The sequence below is a fragment of the Amborella trichopoda genome, chromosome 13 (genome assembly GCF_054954075.1).
Source record: "Amborella trichopoda isolate Santa Cruz 75 chromosome 13, AtrichopodaSantaCruz75HAP2 v2.0, whole genome shotgun sequence".
Classification (NCBI taxonomy): Eukaryota; Viridiplantae; Streptophyta; class Magnoliopsida; order Amborellales; family Amborellaceae; genus Amborella; species Amborella trichopoda.
Genome location: NC_142348.1, coordinates 31,620,597 through 31,642,165, shown reverse-complemented (window position 1 = coordinate 31,642,165; position 21,569 = coordinate 31,620,597). Strand labels below are relative to the sequence as shown.

The 21,569-nt window shown below is 37.7% G+C and overlaps 1 protein-coding gene across 1 annotated transcript; it reads left to right on the top strand.

Moving 5' to 3' along the window:
- Positions 1 to 47: 47 nt before the first annotated feature.
- Positions 48 to 19,770, top strand: LOC18440283 (uncharacterized). The gene is made up of 2 exons (XM_006850433.4): positions 48 to 379; positions 19,296 to 19,770. Exons 1-2 carry the CDS (start codon positions 206 to 208, stop codon positions 19,665 to 19,667), a joined length of 546 nt encoding a protein of 181 aa, XP_006850496.2. The 5' UTR covers positions 48 to 205; the 3' UTR covers positions 19,668 to 19,770.
- Positions 19,771 to 21,569: the final 1,799 nt, after the last annotated feature.

Sequence of the window (21,569 nt, the reverse complement as noted above, 5' to 3'; positions counted from 1 at the left end):
TAAAGCCAACCTATACATGACTTGATCGAGTGTAACCACTCCGGATTGTGAAAGCCGAGCAATAAATCAAATCGTTGGTGCGCAGGAAACATATGTGTATGTATCGTATTCATCCCTCTCCTGCCTCTTTGCTGTATCTCGCCCACCCAGCTTAAGAGCATCAGAGAGACTGGCATAATTGTCTACTGAGTGTGTAAATACACATATGGTGATGGATATGGACGAAGATTTTCAGCCTCCTTCTCCTGGAGAAGGAGGAGGAGGAGGAGGGGACCAAAATGCACTGCCGCTAAGCGAAAATGAAGAGAATATAAGAGGCTTGCTTGCATCGGCTCGGCAGCTCATCGACCAAGGGAAGCCCTCCCTTGCTCTCCAAGCGGTACCCATCTTCTCTCCTCTCCTTTCTTGGAAGATTATATATTTTATGATTTATGCTTTCCGCAATCTCTCTTTTTTTTTTTTTCTTTTTCTTCTTTTAGTAAGATACTCTCTCATTTTCTTCTTATGAATTCTATGGATGAAGAGAGCATGAGTTGCTGGTAACCTCGAATTGATGTTAATTTCATTTAGGAAACCTCTGATTACTGATGCCCAGTTTAGGCTTTCTCTTTTATGCATGCGTTTGCGGATGTCATGATTTTCTTTTCCATTTATTGATCTTGAGTTTATTGTTTGTGAGAATTCTGATATAGAGGTAACTTTCCCCTATGTTTGCTTTTTTAGTGGGCTTTCTTCTTTGTGGAGAAAGAAAGAAAGTTTTATCAATAGGTACTAGTTTTATCAATATGTACCTCTTATAGGGTGAATGATTCTTGGTTAAAGGTGGAGGAGATACTGAATTAGGTTCTCATTTCTCATTGATGGATTGAATATTGGTGAGTCATATTCATGTTTAAAGAATTATCTTGGGATCCTTGCATTTTCCATATGCAAATATTTTGTTCTTCTATCACATGGACATTCAGTTTCATTGCAAACATAAGAAGAATATGTATTCTAAGAATACCATGTTTCTAACTTGGTGCTCCTACATCTGGGTTTTTCTCTATTTTCCTCAATCAAACATGAGTGATAAGTTTCCTTTTTCAATTCCAAAAGGTTTACATCTGCCATCAGCATTATATTCTCTCCAACTTTGCAGACCCAAACTCCATCATTTGAGAGATGTAAATCACTTTTGTATAATAAACGAAACCATTATTTTTTATTTTTAATCATAATGGGTTGTTTCCTGATAGAACTTTTTAAATGACTAATTCTCATCTAAATATTCCATTAAATATGAATGTGCCATTTAGTGATGAAAAATTTGGCCGCCTGGCCACATAGGCAGTCTAGGGAGCCAACCACACCGAATAGGGCCTAGGTGGGGCCCTAAGTGGTTATGTCTCTGGTCTCCCTCATAGGCGGCTTGAGGATTCACCTCGGCTGAGGGTGGAAAAAGCCCTCGGCCAAGGTTCCCGCGCAAAAAGAAAGAGAGGGTTTTGGAGGCATTTTGTGTTGATTTGGAGCTTGAAAAACACCCAATAAAAGAAGAAGAGTTGTTTGAAGTTAAAAAAAAATTACAAACTTGTCAATTTATTGCAAAATTGAAAAGTATGCAATCAAATACTTTTTGAGACTTGAAGTGGTCACGAAAGAGGTCTTTTGGCAACCAAAGGTTCACCAATTTGAGCCAAGTTCGAATGGCTTTTGAGAAGTTGGTGTATTTCATTTTTTGGTTTAGGGTTTTGTAATGCTTATGAATGTTGGGTATTGATTTCGTTGTTCTTTTTCAATTTGGTTATTGTTTATTTGGATTTTTTTTTATTTTTCGTTTATGTAACTTGTAATGAAAAATTGACATGGATGGAATCTTTGGCAATTTTGCACTCATTTAATGTTTTAGTCATTCAATTTCACAGTTCAAAGCCATGTATATTTATGTTCAAATTGAGGAATAAAATAATACAAACAAAAACCTATGAAAAAATATTCTTCAAAGGAAAATAGATGTTCTATTCACACAATCATGGGCGTTTGGTAACCAATAGAGGCCCCCAAATATCTTCATCCTTAGGGGCCTAGAGCAGCCTCCCCCTCCCCCCTTCTGTCTCCCTTCTTTTACTTACAGGCTCTGGTATCTAGGCGCCCGCCTAGGTGGCCGAATCTGCCTTCTCAAGGGTATCGATTGAGGTAGACAGAAGTTTAAAAGCAAAATACTAATGAAATGTAATTGGGACGGGGGTTATGTTTGTTAGAGCAGGCCTCCTTGTGTATAAAAGGATTTCAACTTTCCAACCTTTAAGCCTAGACATGGTTTTTTCTAATACGGGTTGGCGAAGTTGGTGGATAAGTTTCCCGTTGAACAATATCAAACCAAGATATGCTGAAGGTAAATCCGATGGATTGCAATTCAAAAGATCAATGATTTTGATTTTATCATAATTGGTAGAGTTAATAAATAATATATTTGTTTTAGATGGGTATTTTTGTAGGGTGGAGAGAGAGTGGAATGAGTCAAGAGTGGCTTTAAGGGACTGGAAGGTTTGTCGGTTTGTTTTTCCAAAGAACAAAAGGTCATTAATATAGAAAAGGTGGGAAGGAATGGATGTGACTCCCAGGATCTTATTGAAATCTAACCCTCTATTCTTCGCATTTTCAGTAATTGTTTTGAAGCATTGCATGACCATGATGAAGAGATATGGGGAGAGCATCTCTCCTTGACCATTTTTTCTTTTAAAATAACCAAAAGGGAAGAATTACAGAGTACTTGGGAGTGGTGATACACATTTTAATCCAATTAACAAGGTATCCCCAAAACCTTAATTTTTGGAGTTCATTTATGAGAAGAGTTCATTTAGGAGAAATCCCAATCAACTTACTAAAGGCCTTGTGCAGGTCAATTTTGAGGCAAAAGGAACTTTAACATCTGTTGTTGGCCATGCTATGGATGAGTATGGGAGCAATTAAGGCTTGCTTAAAGATAGTCCGTTCATGAATAAAAGCAAATCACCTTAATTTGGGTGCATGATATGGCTGAGGACCGAATTCAGCCTATTATCAATATTTTTTCCTAATTACCTTGTAAATGACATTGTAAAGGTGTATAGATCTAAAATCAGGCATGGAGGGAGGCCTTTTTTCTTGTTGATGGTGATGATTAGTGCTGAGTTGAGGCTTTGTATGATGGTTTGTCCTTGAAAGTGTCTTTTATGGCTTGGGATATTCTTAGCCAACAATGTGCCAAAATCTTTGCAATTTGTGGTGGGAAACCATCCCATGGACACTTCCCTTTGAACGAGGGAGTTTTCTTCAATGGAGATTTAGGATTCATAGGGGTTTTAGGCAAGTGTGAAGATGGGTTGCTTGGTATAGAGGAGATTGTTGAAGAAAGCAGCGGCTTCCTTGAGAAATTTGTCATTCTTGTTTCTAATTGTTCCATGAACTGAAAATTTCAAGTCATGGTCTTGGAGAGAATTAGTATAAGAGTCACCTTTAGTAAGTCAATTTTTGCCTTGACTTTTAGTGCAACAAGGGAGCTTTGGTAGTGAGTGCTGTGGAAAGCAAGCTTGAACGATTCCTTTCATCGTCTTGAAGTTCAAGGCTCGTTGGTTCAGTTTCAAGTTGATCTTGCATCAAATGTAATTTGCTATCTAATTGCCTTGCTGCTTGATGAACTGAGCCAAAAATTTCCTACTTCCACTTTTTTATGGATTTTTTAATTTTTAAGTTTACACTGTAAACATTGTACATCTTATTTTTTCTCTTTAGCAATTGTGTATATCCTCAGATTCATCGTGATCAAACCGCATGTTAAATCATTTGAGAGGTTTCGGACCCCAGTCCATCAATTGCCCAATTGGGAGTTGGATAAGGTTGTGATAAGTGATAGATTTATAGGGCAAGTTAGGTCTAGGTAGACAGGAGGTTTAGAGTTTGGGAAACAATTTGACCATTGGCTTAAGAATCAAAACTTAAGCTAATCTTGTTAGATAGAGGTACAACCTACATGGTTGTATCTTTATGAATACTTTTAGGAGTGTTTCCCTAAGTCTAAAAGAATGAAGTTCTAAATTGTTTCTAGGAAATCGATTTTATGGTTCGTAGGGATAAGTTGCACCCCTCTTTTCTCATCCTCATAACCCAGACCATTGAAGTCACCGAAGACTAACCATAGTTTTGTGGTGATGTTGGGAATGAGATTAGAGAGTTCAGATTAATGGTACTTTTGAGTAATACTGTCATTTTTTCATAGATAGCTGAATGTGTACGACTGGTAGATGTGGAGGGTTTTGTGAAGTTTATGTGTATGGCTTGAGGGAAAGAAGCAAAAAATGGAAGTTAGGTCCCTTGTAAGATGCACTTATATTTGGTGCCTTCAATTTCATCATATTTTATCAAAGATTTATGAGAAGTTTATAGGGCTAACTTAGATTTCATCGATGACAAGGATTTGGGGATTCTGCTTTAGAGATGAATTTGTCTAAATTTGGTTTGTTTCTCTCGGTTATCAAGGCCCTGAATATTCACAGTTATGATACTGCTTGAGGGGTGAATGTTTGGATTCATTGGTAGGATGTGGTTATTGTGGCTTGGTGGGGTCGCTATCATTAGAGTCTTCTGGAATTATCTTTGGAGGTAAGAGAGAAAAGAGAAAAGGGGTAGTAGTAGTATCTCTTGGGCTTTGTCATGCTAGTAGTCGTGGGGTTCTTTTGTTTTTGGTTCATTCTACTCTTTTTTGGGGTATTTTAGAAGGAAATATTGTGTTGCTTAACGTTTATATAGCATTTTTCCAATTTATCCGTCTTCTTTTGGTACTCTTGGTTTTATGGGTATGGCACTAGTATTTCTTCCTTTGTGTAGGATTATTGCAGTTTCTTCATTTTTAGGGGACTTATATGGTAATATGTGCCTTTACGTACCCTTTTGGAATTTGCTTGTAAGTGTAGAATGGCATTGGCATAAGATCAATATAAGGGGTACCTCTTGTCTTTTTTTTCTTTTGGGGAGCCTTTGAAATTAATTAGCTGGATGATACGGTAATTTAAGCTTATTTGTTGGGAACCTATCACTTGAATTCAAATTATTCCAGGGTGGTGTAGTTTTATTTAGCAATTTTTGGGGATCCCGTGCGTGAATTCCAACTTGAATTCATATTTCCCCTAGTTAGCATGCTCATTTGCTGTATCTTTTGGGGTCCTGTGCCTCGATTTGAAAGTTGAATTCCATTTAAGGAATTGAAGTGGGTTGTGTGTGCCAAAGGTGTGCTTTCACAAGAGAACTCTTGCTCGTTGCTGAAAGCATCATTTCCTTTGCGTGAAAACTGCCTCTCATCCCATTCAGGCAGATTTTTGTGCTTTTCTCTCCATATTTTACCCCCTTTTCTTCATATTTCTTATTCTCGGTTCTCGGTTCATTTAGTTTCCTATTTAAACACGTTCCACTGAGTTATTGTGAGGTAAACTTGGGGTTTCTTCATCTGGTTGGCATGGTTTTATCTCCTCTTCCTCTAATTCCTTTTTTTTCTCAGAGATTTGAATCAGTTTGTCAGAGTGCACCAATTCATTTCACTACAAAACTGCAGACTTGTTGCAAATGGCTTCAATGACCCCACGTATGAAGATGAAAAATAGGGGATGACAACCTATCCCTAAGAAGCATAAAAGTGACCCGCTCGATATGATTTAAAGTTGTGGCCATTTGGACTTGGGGAACCATCGTACAAATTTTCATTGAGAAACAAAGTGGAAAATACGTCTATGAAAAATTAGATAGAATTTTTAGTGTTTTCTTGATTCTAAAATCTTCAGCTTTTCTAGACGCAATTTAGCCCAACACTTGTCTCTGATCACCACCTTGTCCAAAGTTCAATTTGAACAAACAATTGACTTTGAATCAAAACCCTTCAAGTTTTTCACCATATGGATTAAAGTTTATACACAATATTAAGAGAGGCCTAAAAACGTGGAAAAAGTTTGGATTGGTACATCAAACAGTGAGGCAACTTGAAAGGCAATTACAATTAGCACAAGACAACACGTGTCTGGACCATTGAACCTTGTATTTCAAGATGATGAAAGAAGCTTTGTAGAGAGCTATCCATTGCACTCATAACGAGACTTTCTTAGGGCATCAAAAGTCAAGTCAAAACTAGCTTAACCAAGTCATGCTTGTACCAATTCTACCTGTCATCTACCATGACTGGGAGGTGCTAGTCCACCATCCTAAAACTTGAAAAACAAGATGGTCCATAGATAACAAAGAGGAAATTGTGGATATCGGACAACCGATCATAATCTACTCCATATCTACCATGGTCCCCAAATCTCGGAAGAAGAAAGCTCCATTCTTCAAAAGGAAGTGACTTCTTAGGAAATCACCAAACTGTCATGAGCTTTAGCACTAGCCCAAGTAACTCCCCTAGACTAATGGTCTCCTGCTACAAGTTTCCAAATATATTGGTGCATAATGGGCATTGAAATATCCCAAGCTATCAAAGGCATCTTTAAAAGACCAACTATCATGCAAAGTGGAAACTAAACATTTATCACCTTGATTTCTAATAAAAAAGGTGATTAAAGAAATTATTGCTAATAGGTTAAAATTGATCCTTTATTGTATTATCAGCCCAACCAAGGTGCTTCACTAACTTATACACAATATGGCTGATGAAAAAGTGAGCGCTTCTTTTGCCTTAAGATTAATACCTTCATAAGGCTTTTGATAAAGTTAATTGGGATTTTTTCATAGATGAGCGAAAAAGATATGGTTTTTGGGAGAAAATTTTCGTCAATTGGATTAAAAATATGCAATGCACCCCTAGGTACTCCATAATCCTACATGGGACCCCTTTTCCTTATTTTAAAGGACAAAATGGGTTAATACAAGGAGACAACTCCCTCCATATCTCTTCGTTCTAGACATGGAAAACTTCAACAAAATTGTTACTAAGTAGATGGTAGAAACCAGCTGGATTCCTATCTAAGATGGAAACTTCTCCCTCAAGTTTGTGCGTGAAGCAATTCGAGAGCACAGAAGCAGCCATATGGAAAAGCCAATTCATCATAGTGCCTCGAGGTTCACTTGGTTGGCATACCAAAATAGGCTACCCACTAATCATATAATCCAAAGATGGGGACTTCGAGTATGTAGCATTTGTTACTGTGCAATACTGAAAGGGCGAATCAGGACCACTTGTTCCTCACCGCCCGTCACATTTGCCAAACAATGTTGGAAGTTGAGCACTCACACATAGCTTTCTCATGTACCCAAAACTGTGTAGAAAACTGGTTCAAAAAGAAATTCTCAAACAAGTTCCTTAAAAAAATCACGAAGTTCTCTGTCCTTACCATAATCTGGTTCACTTGGCAAGAAAGAAAATGAAGGGCAATAGAGGAGCCACTACTGCTACATTCAAGTTCTAGTTAGAGAAATAATATGGAAAATTCGAACCTGCATCTAGGACATTTACGTGCCATTCTCAGAAAATGATAATTAACTATTTGAGATGGGAGTTGTCTCCCGCACACCTAGAGCCTTGGGTACATAGTTTTTGGAAGCATGATAGATTTGGAAGGGTTTAGGAATTTGAAGCATGGAATAGTGAGCTGTTAGAAGATTCATATGGTAGGAGGCACCGTTAGTACAATGCAATATCACAGGAGCGAGATTCCTACTTTTTGGGAATCACGCTCCAAGAAGTGAGATTCCTACCCTTTTGGAATCGCGCACCCAACTAATTGGAACGACAACAGTAATCATCTATAAACAAGCTTCACATGGCAAAAGTTTCGAAGTTCTAGCGTATCCTTAGCCAATAATTCTTTAGTATTGGAATCGATGCATTGAGTACACTTAGCAAAGGTTTCCTAGTATTGGAATCGAGGTCCTAGACAGTCCTAAAGACCTGTAGAAAGGTTCCCCTAATATTGAAATCGATGTATTGAGTGGCTTTAGTCACGGTTCCCCACAGGTATTGGAATCAAGGCCGAGTGCCCTTAAAACTAGATTTGAGGTTACTGAGGTTCTATATTAAAAATACTTGATTTATTAATAATGAAAATTAAAAAATAAGACATTTTTTTTGTCAACACTATTTCAAGAAAAAGAAAATATATATTTAATTTTGGTTCTCGAAATGCGGGGATGATATTAGGTAGAGTTTGGACACCCATAGAGTTTCTGAACACTGATTGTATAAATAATAATAAAATTTAAATAATAGAGTGTTTCACTAGGCCACTAGGGAATTCCTGTTTTTGTTTACAAAACATACAAGTATTGTCTTATTTATACTTGAAAATGAGATCTCATTGAATTTGGATTCCCAATAACTCAGATCAATAGTATTGAAAATTGGAAGGGAGGTCCATGTTGATCGAATCATGGTTTGTGCACTTATGAAGTGTGGTATTTGATGCTGTGGAATCTGAATTCCAAATGAATGGGATTGAGATTCTATAAAGGTGGACTTGAGATCCCTAACTTTAAGGATTCGGGTTCCATGAAGGTTTGTTGATTGAATTGCCGATTTGGGATCTCAAAGCGGGATTGCCACCTGGGGTGGAAGATTCTGGTAACTAGGATTGGGTGTATGACTTCTCGAGTGTCATAGTACATAGTGAGCTCTGGAGAGCTCCTTACACTTCAGCCCTTGTATAATCACTTTGTACATATTTCATGCATTAATACAACAGGCAGCATAACCTCTAATCATTTTGTACATATTTCATACGTTAATACAACAGGCAGGATAGCCTCTCAGATACATTAATACAACAGGCAGGATAACCTCTCAAGCCCCTCTGACATAGTGACAGCTTCTCGTTGATCAATGATACAACAATGCTGGCAGTAAGATGGAAGATTTGGCATTCTTATCCAAGATGTGGGGTAGTTTTAGTTTTTAATTTCAGGGAAAAGTCTTCCATTCCAAGGCTAAAATATTAAATGTGGCCAGTGCCAAGGTCCCCCTTTCAGTACTTTGTCCAAACAAATAATCTTTATGCTCAAACAAGGTGAGATGATTCTCATCCCTAGGAATGGCTGTAAACCTCTATGTCATCATCATCATCAGTAGAGCATATTTCCAACTATTTGTGGTCGGCTACACGAATCAAATTTCCAAATTGCATAGAGCCTTTTAATTGTAAAATTCCAATGGGATCGTGGGGCCTGAGAAGGTACCGACCAGAATATTTTTGAATTTCCACTTGGATTTGTTTACAATGTCTTTGAAGATGGATTGCCAAATTCTGATTGTCATTTTGCCCAGGCTTAATGTTCCATTCTTCAATTTCTTGTAAATTAGTTTTTTCAGTCAGGACTTTGGCATATGTTCAGTCATCACCAGAATATTGGGTGGGAGACTTGTCATGGCGAAAGGATCATGCCCTGATTGTACTGAATGTTCCATTCTTCAATTTCTTGTAAAATAGTTTTTTCAGTTAGGACCTTGGCATATGTTCAGTCATGACCGGGATATTGGGCGGGAGACTTGTCATGGCCAAAGGGTCATGCCCTGATTCTCTGTTTAGTTTTTCCCCAACCTCTTCACTACATCAATATTTCATAAAACTGACCCTTTGCACATCAGCATGCACCACGACGAACCAAGGACACACCAAGTGGCCTCACCACCAATGTAATAGGAAACACATTACCAATTGCTGACCACTAACATGGGGATACAACTCCTCTTGCTCCCATGAACCAGCAAATGTTACAACATGAAACCAACGCCTTTCTCACCATGAATCAGCACCTTGTGCTAACACCTCATACCAGCACCTTGCTCACCATGAACCTGCATCATACTCACCACCAAACCAGCACCACGAGTGTTGGGGTTATGTTGCCATTTAAGGGCCTTATGAGAGCATGTACTGAAGTTGTTTATAGAGATACATTGGCTCTAGTGGGAGTGTGGTCCAGTTTAGATGGTTAGGCATTGCTAATGCCATGACTTACTTAAGCTTTGACTGGCTATGGCTCAGGTTGATGTCTAAAACCCGTAACCCTGGGCATTTGTGCACAACCGATAAAGGTTTTGATGTGGGGTTTTCGCATGATGAGGTCAGAGTTGTGCTTAGGGTGGTTGGCCAGAGGACTGGGTGTGATCCCTAGGCGTAATGGTTGGCCGGAGAGGACAAAGGCCAAAATCCTCATCATTATCATCGTACAACATGTACACTAGATAGCTGTTTAGGAAGCAGCCCTCTGGATGAGGGTGTGTGTTGTGTACATTTGCCGAAGAGATGACTCCCTGCAACACTAGACTGTGTTGGAAGGACCCATGTGGTATCGTGCTAGAATGCGGGCCTGGACTTGTCCTTAGGCAGGGATCTGTAATCCATGGGCTAGGATCGTGTCTCCTTCATTTATTGAATGACTTTGATAGTCCAATCACGAACCCCTGCAAAGGGTTGTGCGTCATGGGAACTATTGGGTTAGTTTGAGAAGATGCAGTGAGATGAGGTTTTCAGAAGGGATGAGTCCTCAATATATTTCTTATATTCCTACCTCTTTGGATCCAATTCTAGTAAATTTTCTTTAATATGTTTAATTATGTTTTAATTATATTTTAGATAGTTAAAATTTTTTTAGGCCTCTCTGGATATTTTATTTTATTGAAAAACAATTTCTAAATAATGAAAAATTAATTTTTTGGATTTATTCTACTCAGAGAGAAAATAAAATATTACCATTTTTATAAAATTCCTTTTATTACCCTAAAATATAATTTAGGGCGTGGCGGCCATTGGGACTTTTGGGCCCACACCACATATGAGCCCACAATTTGGGGCGTGGGACCCACGTGGCCTTCGATGAGTGGGACACCATACTCCGTCTTTCCTATTTTTGTGTGGCTTGTAATGAAAATCACCCATTTGCTTTAAATTAAAGGAAAGTGTTATGAGATGGATTTGATTGTTTTCAAATAAGCAAGTGTAGAGATTGATTAAAATTAGATTTGCAAAAACATAGGTATTTTCTACACAATTGTTTAATGGGAATGGAGCTATGGAAACTAAGGGATAATGGTTCAACTTCATTCCTTTTAATCATGATAGCTGATCCAAGGAATAAATGGTTGAGATCTCGTCACCCCACAGTTCTCCCTGATCAAAGGTCATGATAGAACCTCATAATGATGGCAAAATTAAACCACAATTCCGTAGCCTCTGTTCTATAAATACTCTCTGCGGATCTATTTTATATACACCTTGATTGGATTGGACTCTCTCTAAGCCTTAGAGGCAAGTACACCCACTCTCTCTTTACTTTCTCTCTCATTTAGTAATGGTTTTATTTTTGTAGAAGCTAGAAACCGTAAGGGGCACGCCCAACCCACAAAGGTGGCACGGCCGAAACCTATGTGTTGGGTATACGAAGTCCTTGGGGATAACCTGAGGTAAAATGTGCAGTATTGTTTTATTTCATGCTTTCTTGAATTCATTCAAAGTATTATGTAATTTTCAGATTTATATTTAGAATGAAAATTTGTTTTGATGGCAAGCAAGTGAGAGTCCTTGACACACTTTGTGTTTTATTTTGGTTCACATATGGTATTTGGACACCTACAAGTGATCTGAGTGGTAAAATAAAGAAAAAGAAAGAAAGTTTTTATCAGTTTATACTTGCTTGGGTCACATAGTTCTACTTTCAAGGAGCACTGCTGCTAGTGAACTAGCACTGTTGACACCACGAGCACATGTGGAGTTATTGACATCACGTACAGATTGTTTGCCCTGAACCAGATGCCTATCTGAATCATAGATGTGCAATGAAGCAACCATATTCATGATTTTTGTCCTACAGGGCACAATGCATAGAAATCTGTTAATTTGAGCAAGAATAGAGGGTTTATTATTACCAGATGGACTTGCTGTTCAACAGTATCTTGCCTTGCTTTTTTTTTTGGTTGAGACTGTACCTTACCTTTCTTTCTTGAGCATTCATGAGCCATTCGTAACCTCCTTGTTTGGCCTTATCTTTCTAACCATAAACTGGCTAGTTCGGAGAAGATTGGACCCTCCAAAGTCCCTATTGATTAATCAAGCAACCACCTTCTGCATGGTAAATTTAATCCTTAAGAGCTTTAACTTATCCGCGTTGACAATAGCCAGAGTGCTCCCTACAAAATCTGCCCTTTATCTATTACCTAGACATCCAATCAGTTCCTAATAAAGAGCAAGATGGCAAGAGCTGTTGCTCTGAAGTCTATCAGGAATATACCACCGACCATTGGTATGAACTGGATTTACCAACAGCAGACTTAAGGTGCATGATGACTTATGAGGCCCAGGAGCATTGGCAAGCCTCAATGAGGCCCAAGAGCACTGGCAAGCCTCAATAGAATGTGAGTCTAAGCCCAATAATCACCCGGACATACATGCGTGTGGGTGGCCCAAGAATTCCCAAAGGAAAACGTATTTAGGAGAGTTTGACCCAAATGTTGCAAATACATTCTCTTGAACCTTGTGAACAATCTCAAAAAATAAAACTTTTTTAAAAACAAAGAAAAAAAAAAGCGAAAGAAAACCTAGAAAATAAATATTTTTTTAAGTGAGAGAATTCGGTGAACTTCACCTATGCATTTAGATCTAGTCCTGAAGAACTCAAAATCAGTAGTGTTTGTTTCTTCAAAATCAAAGTATTTCACTCATGGCTCATGACCGCCCAAAGTCCACTCAGATTCACATCCAATGGTCAAGATTAATTGTGACCACCTTCTGCATGGCAAATTTGATCCTTAAGAGCTTTAACTTATCCGCGTTGACAATAGTCAGAGAGCTCCCTACAAAATCTGCCCTTTATCTATTACCTAAGCATCCAATCAGTTCCTAATAAAGAGCAAGATGGCAAGAGCTGTTGCTCCGAAGTTTGTTAGGAATACACCACTGGCCATTGGTATGAACTGGATTTACCAACAGCAGACTTAAGCTGCATGATGAGTTATGAGGCCTAGGAGCACTGGCAAGCCTCAATAGAGGTTATCAGAATGTGAGTCTAAGCCCAATCATCACCCCCACATCAGTGATTCAAAAAGCGGACCGCCCAGCGCCTAGGCCGCCTAGGTGGTCCAGACGGCCTGGGTGCATCGCCCAGACCTAGGCGGCCAATCTGGGCGTTCGATCCCTGGGGGTTGCCTAGGTGGGCGCCAACGCCAAGCCCTGGGCGGCCGCCCACGGCCTGCGCCCCGCCCAAGGGTGGAAAAACCATTCGGTGAGGGTATTTTTCATTTTTTTGTTTTTGTTTTTAAAGGCTAAAAATTAGGGTTTTAGGTTCATTTGAAATCTAAAACTTGTTGGAGCCAAATTTAGAGAGAGAGCCCGCAAAAAACTAGATTGTGGTTAGTTTTTTAGGATCGAAGGGTTACTCAAAGTTAACAAAAATTGATCAAAACATCACCCATTGGTATTATATTTACTTTTTGATGTTTTGCAAAGTTATTAGGGGTTTTTTTAGAAGATTTTTAGTATTTTGAAGCATCTTTGAGATGGAAATTTGAAGATTGAGCAATCAAACTCAAAGTAAGTTTGAAAATTTTAAGTTTTTTTTGGATATGGAGTATGAACTGACTTATGGATTGTGATTATGCTTATGGAGTGTGTGCTAAATGCTAAATATGATGTAGTATAATTTGAATTATGTATTGCAATACATATAATTGATACTGACATAACTGCAGAATGCCAGAATCCTTATTTAGATTCAACTGGGCCGCGCAAGTTCTGAGCACCCGCCTAGACGCTGGGAGGCCTGGGGGGCCCAGGCCGCCCAGTACCCGCCTAGCGCATTTTGAAACTATGCCCCACATACACGCGTGTGGGTGGCCAAAGAATTCCCAAAGGAAAACTTATCTAGGAGAGTTTGACCCAAATGTTGCAAATACATTCTCTTGACCCTGTTAGCAATCTCGAAAAATAAAACTTTTTAAAATAACAAAGAAAAAAAAAGTGAAAGAAACCTAGAAAATAAATATTTTCTTAAGTGAGAGAATTCGGTGAACTTCACCTGTGCATTTAGATCTAGTCCTGAAGAAATCAAAATCGATAGTTTTTGTTTCTTCAAAATCAACGGTATTTCACTCATGGCTCATCACCGCCCAAAGTCCACCTAGATTCACATCCAATGGTCAAGATTAATTGTGACCATCTTCTACCAAAAATAAATGGTTTCATTGTATACTTTTCCATTTATATATATATATATATATATATATATATATATATATATATATATATATATATATATATATATATATATATATAAACATTGAAAACCACTTATGAGTGACCTTTTACAGTATTTCACTCATGGCTTCTCACCGCCCAAAGTCCTTAGTAATATAATATAAAAAAATAATTTAAATAAAAAAAATGACCAAATTACTCCATGCATATTTCCAAGGTATCTTTGTCGTTTTATTTTTGGTTAGTATTTCTTGATATTTTATTTTTGTGCGAGATGGTCGGATGTACATATGCCCCAAATTTCAGATAAATGAGAAATATATTCAATTCAAATACTATTGGATAATCATGACATTTGATGGATAGAAAATTCACTCATAAGTGTTTCTATATATAAAAAAACACACACATACACACACACGAAAATGATTCGATGATGATTAAGGGCTAATGGAATACGATTAGCCTACTATGCAAATTCAATCTTGACAAATCCAAATGACCAGCATGCATGGACACTGTTTGATTTTTAATTTTTTAATTTTTTGTTATAAATCCTTTTGACTTGGTGCACTAGAAAAATATACAATATGCAAAACCTAAATTGACCAAAATACCCCTACCATGTTGACAAATATGGGGGTATCTTGATCATTTTTTAATTTTCCGCATTTTTTTTGTTCGCCTTTGTAAATTGAATATCCCTCAAAATTCAATTATCAAGCCAGCATGTTGGGTGTTAGATCAGCCCATATTCATATTCAATGCACAGAAATAGAGAGAGAGAGAGAGAGAGAGAGAGAGAGAGAGAGAGAGATTGGGCAACACTATCCTACTGTTGATATTAGAATTTCCTACTGCAAATTTTTTTTTATCATAAGATAACATTATGGGTTTAAAATTGCCTTTTGACAATATATTGTTCATGTATTTGTGGAATGGTAGTTTGGTCTTGGGCTGGTAATTCTTCCCAACAAAAATTCTGCAACCAAACCACTCATTCCTGGCGATGCAAGAGTGGCCATCTTATCATCCTAAAAATCAATTTCAAAGTTAAAAAGATTCCTTTTACTTTTTGAATCATGTATGAATTATGGACAGTTCCCAATCTTGCTTCTTTTAAATTTTCAAACAAGTTATTGCTATTGCAGTTCTAGAACTGTAAGGGTATTTTGTGTTTCATATGAAAATCAATTTTTAAAAGATTGCTTTTACTTTTAAAACATATTTTAGTTTTAGACAATTACAAATTTCCCCTTACTCAAAAATTTCAATCAAGTTATTGTGATTTAAATTATGGATTTGTAAGGCTACTTTATGGTCGAAAATTGTGGGCACCATTAGAATGGTGAAGCACAGAAATGACAAAACATCCCCCGCACCCACCCAAAACACCCAAGAAACCAACAAAAAAACCACGCACATGCACACAAATTAGCTGGTTATCTTTGGGGAGGGGGTAGCCAATGAAGGGGGGCTAGATGATGGTTGTATAATCTCATGCTTGGTTTTTGGAGTTATAGTCCAATCTAGAATCTCATTATGTGAATCTTAGGAGTAGGTTTGCTGAGCATCGGTTGCAAAGAAGGGTGGCAATCCTCACTTGTTTGATATTCTCTTTGCTCAATCCAACACCATGAAATTTCATGCTTGATCAAACGGGTAGGACAGTTTGAAAAGTCCGCCTGACCTTTTTGAAATGTTTTTTTTTCCATTTATTTGATTTTTGAAAATGTTTTCCTTTGTTTTTTCTTCCAAACCAATCCAACCGGTTAGAATGCTGATCAGACCGGTTTGGATGGGTCCATACAACTCATGAACTCAACGTCCAGTCCAGTCGTGATAGCTTTGGTTTATAGAGCTCTCAAGATCTCTTGGAATTCCAATGATGCCCTCTTCACATCACTCGACAGAAAACTTTAGCATGTTGCCCTTGGATCACAATGCGTTGTAAATGCTTTTTATTGAACCCACTCTACTTCCTATCTTTTTTCTTTTGCTTATTATGCTGAATCTCCATTGGCTGATCCTATCTCAAAGGCTTGAACTGGACTAATGTGATGCACGATAGTCCTTTTATGACCATTTCCTCATATGGTATTTATACCTTTTAGCAAACTTATCCCAGTGATAGCCTTTATGGGTTTTGCATGAGTTGTAGCACCCTCATGAATGACCTGACTCTGACCCAGATCAGACTCAGTATTTTATTAGTTGAGCCATTTTATTAAAGGAGCCCTATTCTGTACATTGAGGCCCCCATTTGGATGTCTTGGTAGTTGTATCAAAGAAATATCTTTCAGTTCCTTCATGGGCGATCCTGGACAGCTCTAGTCCTAAGTGTTCATAATCGTATTGAAGAAGTTCCTATTTTGGGAGGATGGAGGGATAATAAGTTTTTTTCCTTTGTAGTGTTAGGGGAGTCTCAGGGGAAAAGCATGGTTGCAAAAGTATTCTTTCCCATGAATCATGGCATGCCAACTTGGCATGGCTCCCTCTCTTTAGTTGGCGTAAGATGAAATTAACACTATGGCATAAGAGAAAATTAACTCTATGGCCCAAATTCTGGTTGTCCCCCCAATGGGGCTGTAGTTTATAGCAAACTTCCCCTGCTGTTATAGAATTCTGTTCTGAAATGAGAAAGTGCATTCCCATAAACATTTCTGCTTTGCACATTGTTTTAGTCTTTGATTGACTAGTTACATTAGACTTTGATGAATGGGAGACTGAAGCATTTTCGACCTTTTTTGCATCAGCACTGACATTCATCTCCATCTCAAACTCTGTCCCAAAAAAACTCAAATGAGGGGCAGAACAACATTGGAATCTCCATGAGTGTGGATCGCCTTGTTCTACGCTTAATTTTTCTACTGCACTCAACATTGATGCCATTAATGTCTGTTGATTGACTTAGCTTTCTACGATATCCATTGGTTGTTCGGTCCTCTTATACACCACCTCTCATTAGGGTTTCCGTAACCTGATTAGGGCATTCGTGCCCTGATTCCTCCCCTTACAACTTTATGGGCTGTGGAAACCTTTACAGAAATGGATTGATTATTAGGTTAACAAGGCATCAGAAGTAATGGGAGCCTCAGTCTTACCTTACTCCACATTTAGGGGGTGCCCCAGCTACTGGAGTAATTTCAGTTGATGGAGGAGATGCATTAGATGAACTCCATTTAAAGAATCGTGGGAATATATTGTGCAGTAGTGGTCTGTTAGCATGCATTCAAACGAATAGAGAATCTGGTTTGTTATTTGAACTTGGCATGAACTTAGCTGCAAGCTATATCCCAGTTGTTGGGTGTAGTTCTGATGGAATCCCGTACTGTCTATGAGTGAATCATGATCAATACGGCATACTGGTATGTAGTGTTACAGTGTATTTTAAATGTTTATTCACCTCTTCCTCTCTCTCTCCTTGTGCTTCTTATGGCAACAACAAAATCTCTATGCTCTTTCTCTCTTATTTCTCGACTCGTGCACTTCTCTGTGAATCAGATTTCTTTCTTAATCTATCTCTAAGCTTCGATTGTCAAGATGCCCTTCTCCCTTTTCTGCTTCTAGTTGAGATAAAAAGCAGGTAGCAATTTGGGAACTTCTAGCACTGTTGAATAGAGAGTTAAAGAAATAAAGAGATTTATGAGTTGCTCAGATGAATGATGAGGATCTGAGAAGATCATACACTGTCTGCAAATGACTAATTTTTCGGTTTTTTGCCTTTACATTCTTTGCTTTTGGGCACGCGGTCTTCTCTGCATTCAGCACCATCTCCATGGAATCAATTGAAACCTTAAGGCTCTTTGACAACAAATAAAGACATGGTTTTTACAGGCTCTTCGACAATAGAACCTTACCTTGGACGACCGCTTCATACCACTAGCATCTAAACCCTAAAACTTGGAGGAATCCTGGTCTCCATACAACATATCCTGTATCATGTGGGGATGGGCATCCTTCTTGGTTTGAGCCTTGCCCTTCACCTTCGCATTGTTTTGGCATGGGGAGAAAAAGGGTTAAAAGGTGAAATAAAAATTTTAGGTAAAAATATTAAATAGATATAAAATAAGTATAAAGTGGGCGGTCCACAAGTCCCACGCCTAGCAACAAGGTGTATTTAAAATACACATGATCATTCCTCTTTGTGTTTGAGGCTCGTAGTCATGTGCTTAGCGACAACTATTGGTGATAATATCAAATTATTAGATTTTTCTCGCAATAATATAAGAAGGCTGTATTATCTGTGATATTACCCTGATAATATGAAATTATTGCAATAATTAAGAGCATCCTAATAATTTTATCTGATATAAGAAGGAAGTATGAAGTGGACGGTCCACAAGTCCCACGCATAGCAACAAGGTGTATTTAAAATACACATGATCATTCAACTTTGTATTTTAGGCTCGTAGTCATATGCTTAGTGACAATTATCAAATTATTAGATTTTTCTCGTGATAATATAAGAAGGCGGTATTATCTGTGATATTACCCTGATAATAAGAAATTATTGTAATAATTAGGAGCTTCCTAATGAGATCCCTCTAATTAATGTTTCCAATAATATTGGGCTTGATTAAAATTGCCAACTCACCAGGAAAAATGGATTTACCAATATAGAATGATTTATAATTGATTGCTAGTTGCTATATCATGAGGATTGTATTGATGTATTGTTGGTTCTTTTTTTTTTTTTTTTTTTTGAATAATTAAAATGAAGGTAGACATATTTCATTATAAAACAGTTCCCCTTTTTTATGGTAAACATGAAATATGGAAGGTCCAACTGTCCAAGAATTTTTGGGATTTTTTCATGTTAATATTCAGTTATTATTTTATAAAAATTTCACAGTAAATAAATTTTTGAATAGTCTAATTTCTTGATATATTACCAATAAATATCTTATAAAAAGGACTCAGTCACTAATATCCCAACGAAAACAATTGTTGATAATATCCTAATAACAGTAATTGTCACTTAGCTCAAGTGATTTGAAGTTCATCATGCTTGGGTTGCATCTGGATTTCGGCATTGTTAGCTTCATTGAACTTGCCCTTATCCTTCTCCATGTAGTAATCCTTAGAGGAATCCTTTCCCTTGGTTGCTTGCAGGTTGTGACAGCAGTGAAGTCTAATGGAGGTGAGGTTGCGGTCATGCAAACTCTCAACAGAGCACGAGAGATTTACAGGAACAAAGTGAGAGAGAGTGCAGCTGCTGAGGAATTGGCTTCTTTGTTTGCTGAGTGTGCCATCTCCCAAGCTGAACCTCCATTGCTTCGTAATAACAACAATGACACCAGGATGGATGCTTTGGGTGATGTGATGCAACCAGCTGGCGGGTCCATACTCGCAAAGAGTGGGCGAATGCAAGTGGTATTGGATGCCTTTGCTGATGGGAGCAGCTTCATCTGTCTTCAGTGTGGCGGACTCGTGAGTAATCTGCGCAGAGAAGAGCACTTTGCTTACTGGTGCTGCCAAAACTGATGAGATTGAGATACAGTGATGTAAATGGGCGTGTTGTAACTTCTGCTACTCTATAATGTAAGAAGTAGATGCGCAATATTAATAGATATGGCTGGTTTGAATCTGAGTTGTTTACGTACTATATGTGTGTTTGCCCAACATCAATATGTTGCACAATTTGGTCGTATTAGGTTTATGGGTGGTGTGAAACAGTGAATGGCTCCTTGGAAGCTGTTTCTTTGCCATAACTGTGGAAATTCCTCAAAATAATTCTCTCATGAACTTCTCTGTTTGGATTTGGCAATTGACCATCGAATTTTGGGATGGGAAAAGTTGCTTTACACAGGTTTTTATAACACATCCACCGTTATTTTCCACCAAACCCAAACTGGCTTTTTGGATCTTTTATGAACGCACAAGGTACAAACTCATTCGGGGTAGATCTAAGTGGCTCGGTACTTGAGATTTAACTGTCATATTTTTTGATTCTTAGGTATTTAGGTAGCTAATATCCTGTTTTGCTTTTGCTTTCCAAAATTCTCATCTAGTCGACTGTGAAGTAGATCAGATACAAAACACTCATCTAGTGATCTTGGAGTAGATCATATAAAGAAAAGTCCTCCCAAGTTGATCATTTGCCTGAGGAAGTTAATGTGAATTTTGCACTTGCGTGAGATTTGCTTGTGCTCATATCGATATATATTGATGATTCAGTTCTACTAGTCTGACTAAATTAAAGAGAAGAAAAAGATGGAAAAAGTTCCACTTTTAATGGCTGGGCTTCTTCCCTACATGGTATCTAAAATGATATTTACTCTACGAGCATTATTTACTCTAAAATGATATTTACTCTACGAGCATTATTTACTCTACGAGCATTACAGTCTTTAAAGTACCGTAGTGCTTAGCGTAGTCATTATGGTATTTAAAAGACCGCAAGTCTTGAAATACTACTAGAAAACTATTGGAAATTTGAGCATTACGGTCTTTGAAGTACAGTAATGCTTAGCCTGATTATTACGGTACTTAAAATATCAAATGCGGCAGTCACTACGGTAATACGACTATCGTGAAGGCCATTTCTAATGTGAAGGCTATTTTCATAAATGAAGTTACTCTAAATATTGGTCCTAACTTGGTCAAACTATTTGATATTCTCGGATGAAAATTTTTTTTTTTGCAGCAGAAAATACAGGGTGACCCTTACTAGAAAATAGACCATAACTTTCAAACCATAAAGAATTTCATTATGAGTCCAAAACTAATTTTATACTAGAATCATGCATCTAATATTTCAAATTGTTTCATCTCATTTTAGTAAATTTTGGTCAGTCAAAATCTTCACATAAAAACATGTTAAGTCCTTGGATTTTCATTTCACAAATATGCCATGTATTAACAATCGTTAATAACTTTCAAATTACATGAGATATTAATATGGGATCTTTTCCATGTGGAAATAGATTCAACATTCTGCTGACATACTAAAATTAATGGTCTAAGTCAAGCTTAAGGTACCCTAACAATCTCTCAAATAAAGACCATAATTATGGAAATTAGAATACTCTTTAACCAAATTTTTAGTAAGATTGCATCCATACTCACTCACACACACACACGCACACACACTTGAACTTCACATTAGAAATCGAAAAATAAACATGCATTAATATAAGAGCAAAACCATGGAAACTAAATCTACTTACATGTATTAACATAAGCGTGAAACTATGGCAACTAGATCTACTTACCTATTCTAATAGAAATCCCCTAGATGAAATGTTCTACAAGCTCCACTTTGGTTGAAGCTTCAAATGGATTGGGTTCAAGCTTCAGAGGATTAAGGCTTAGGGTGGGGGTTGATGGGTTTGGAGGGATTTAATGGTTAAGGGAGAAGAAGAAGAACAAGAGGAAAAGAGGGGC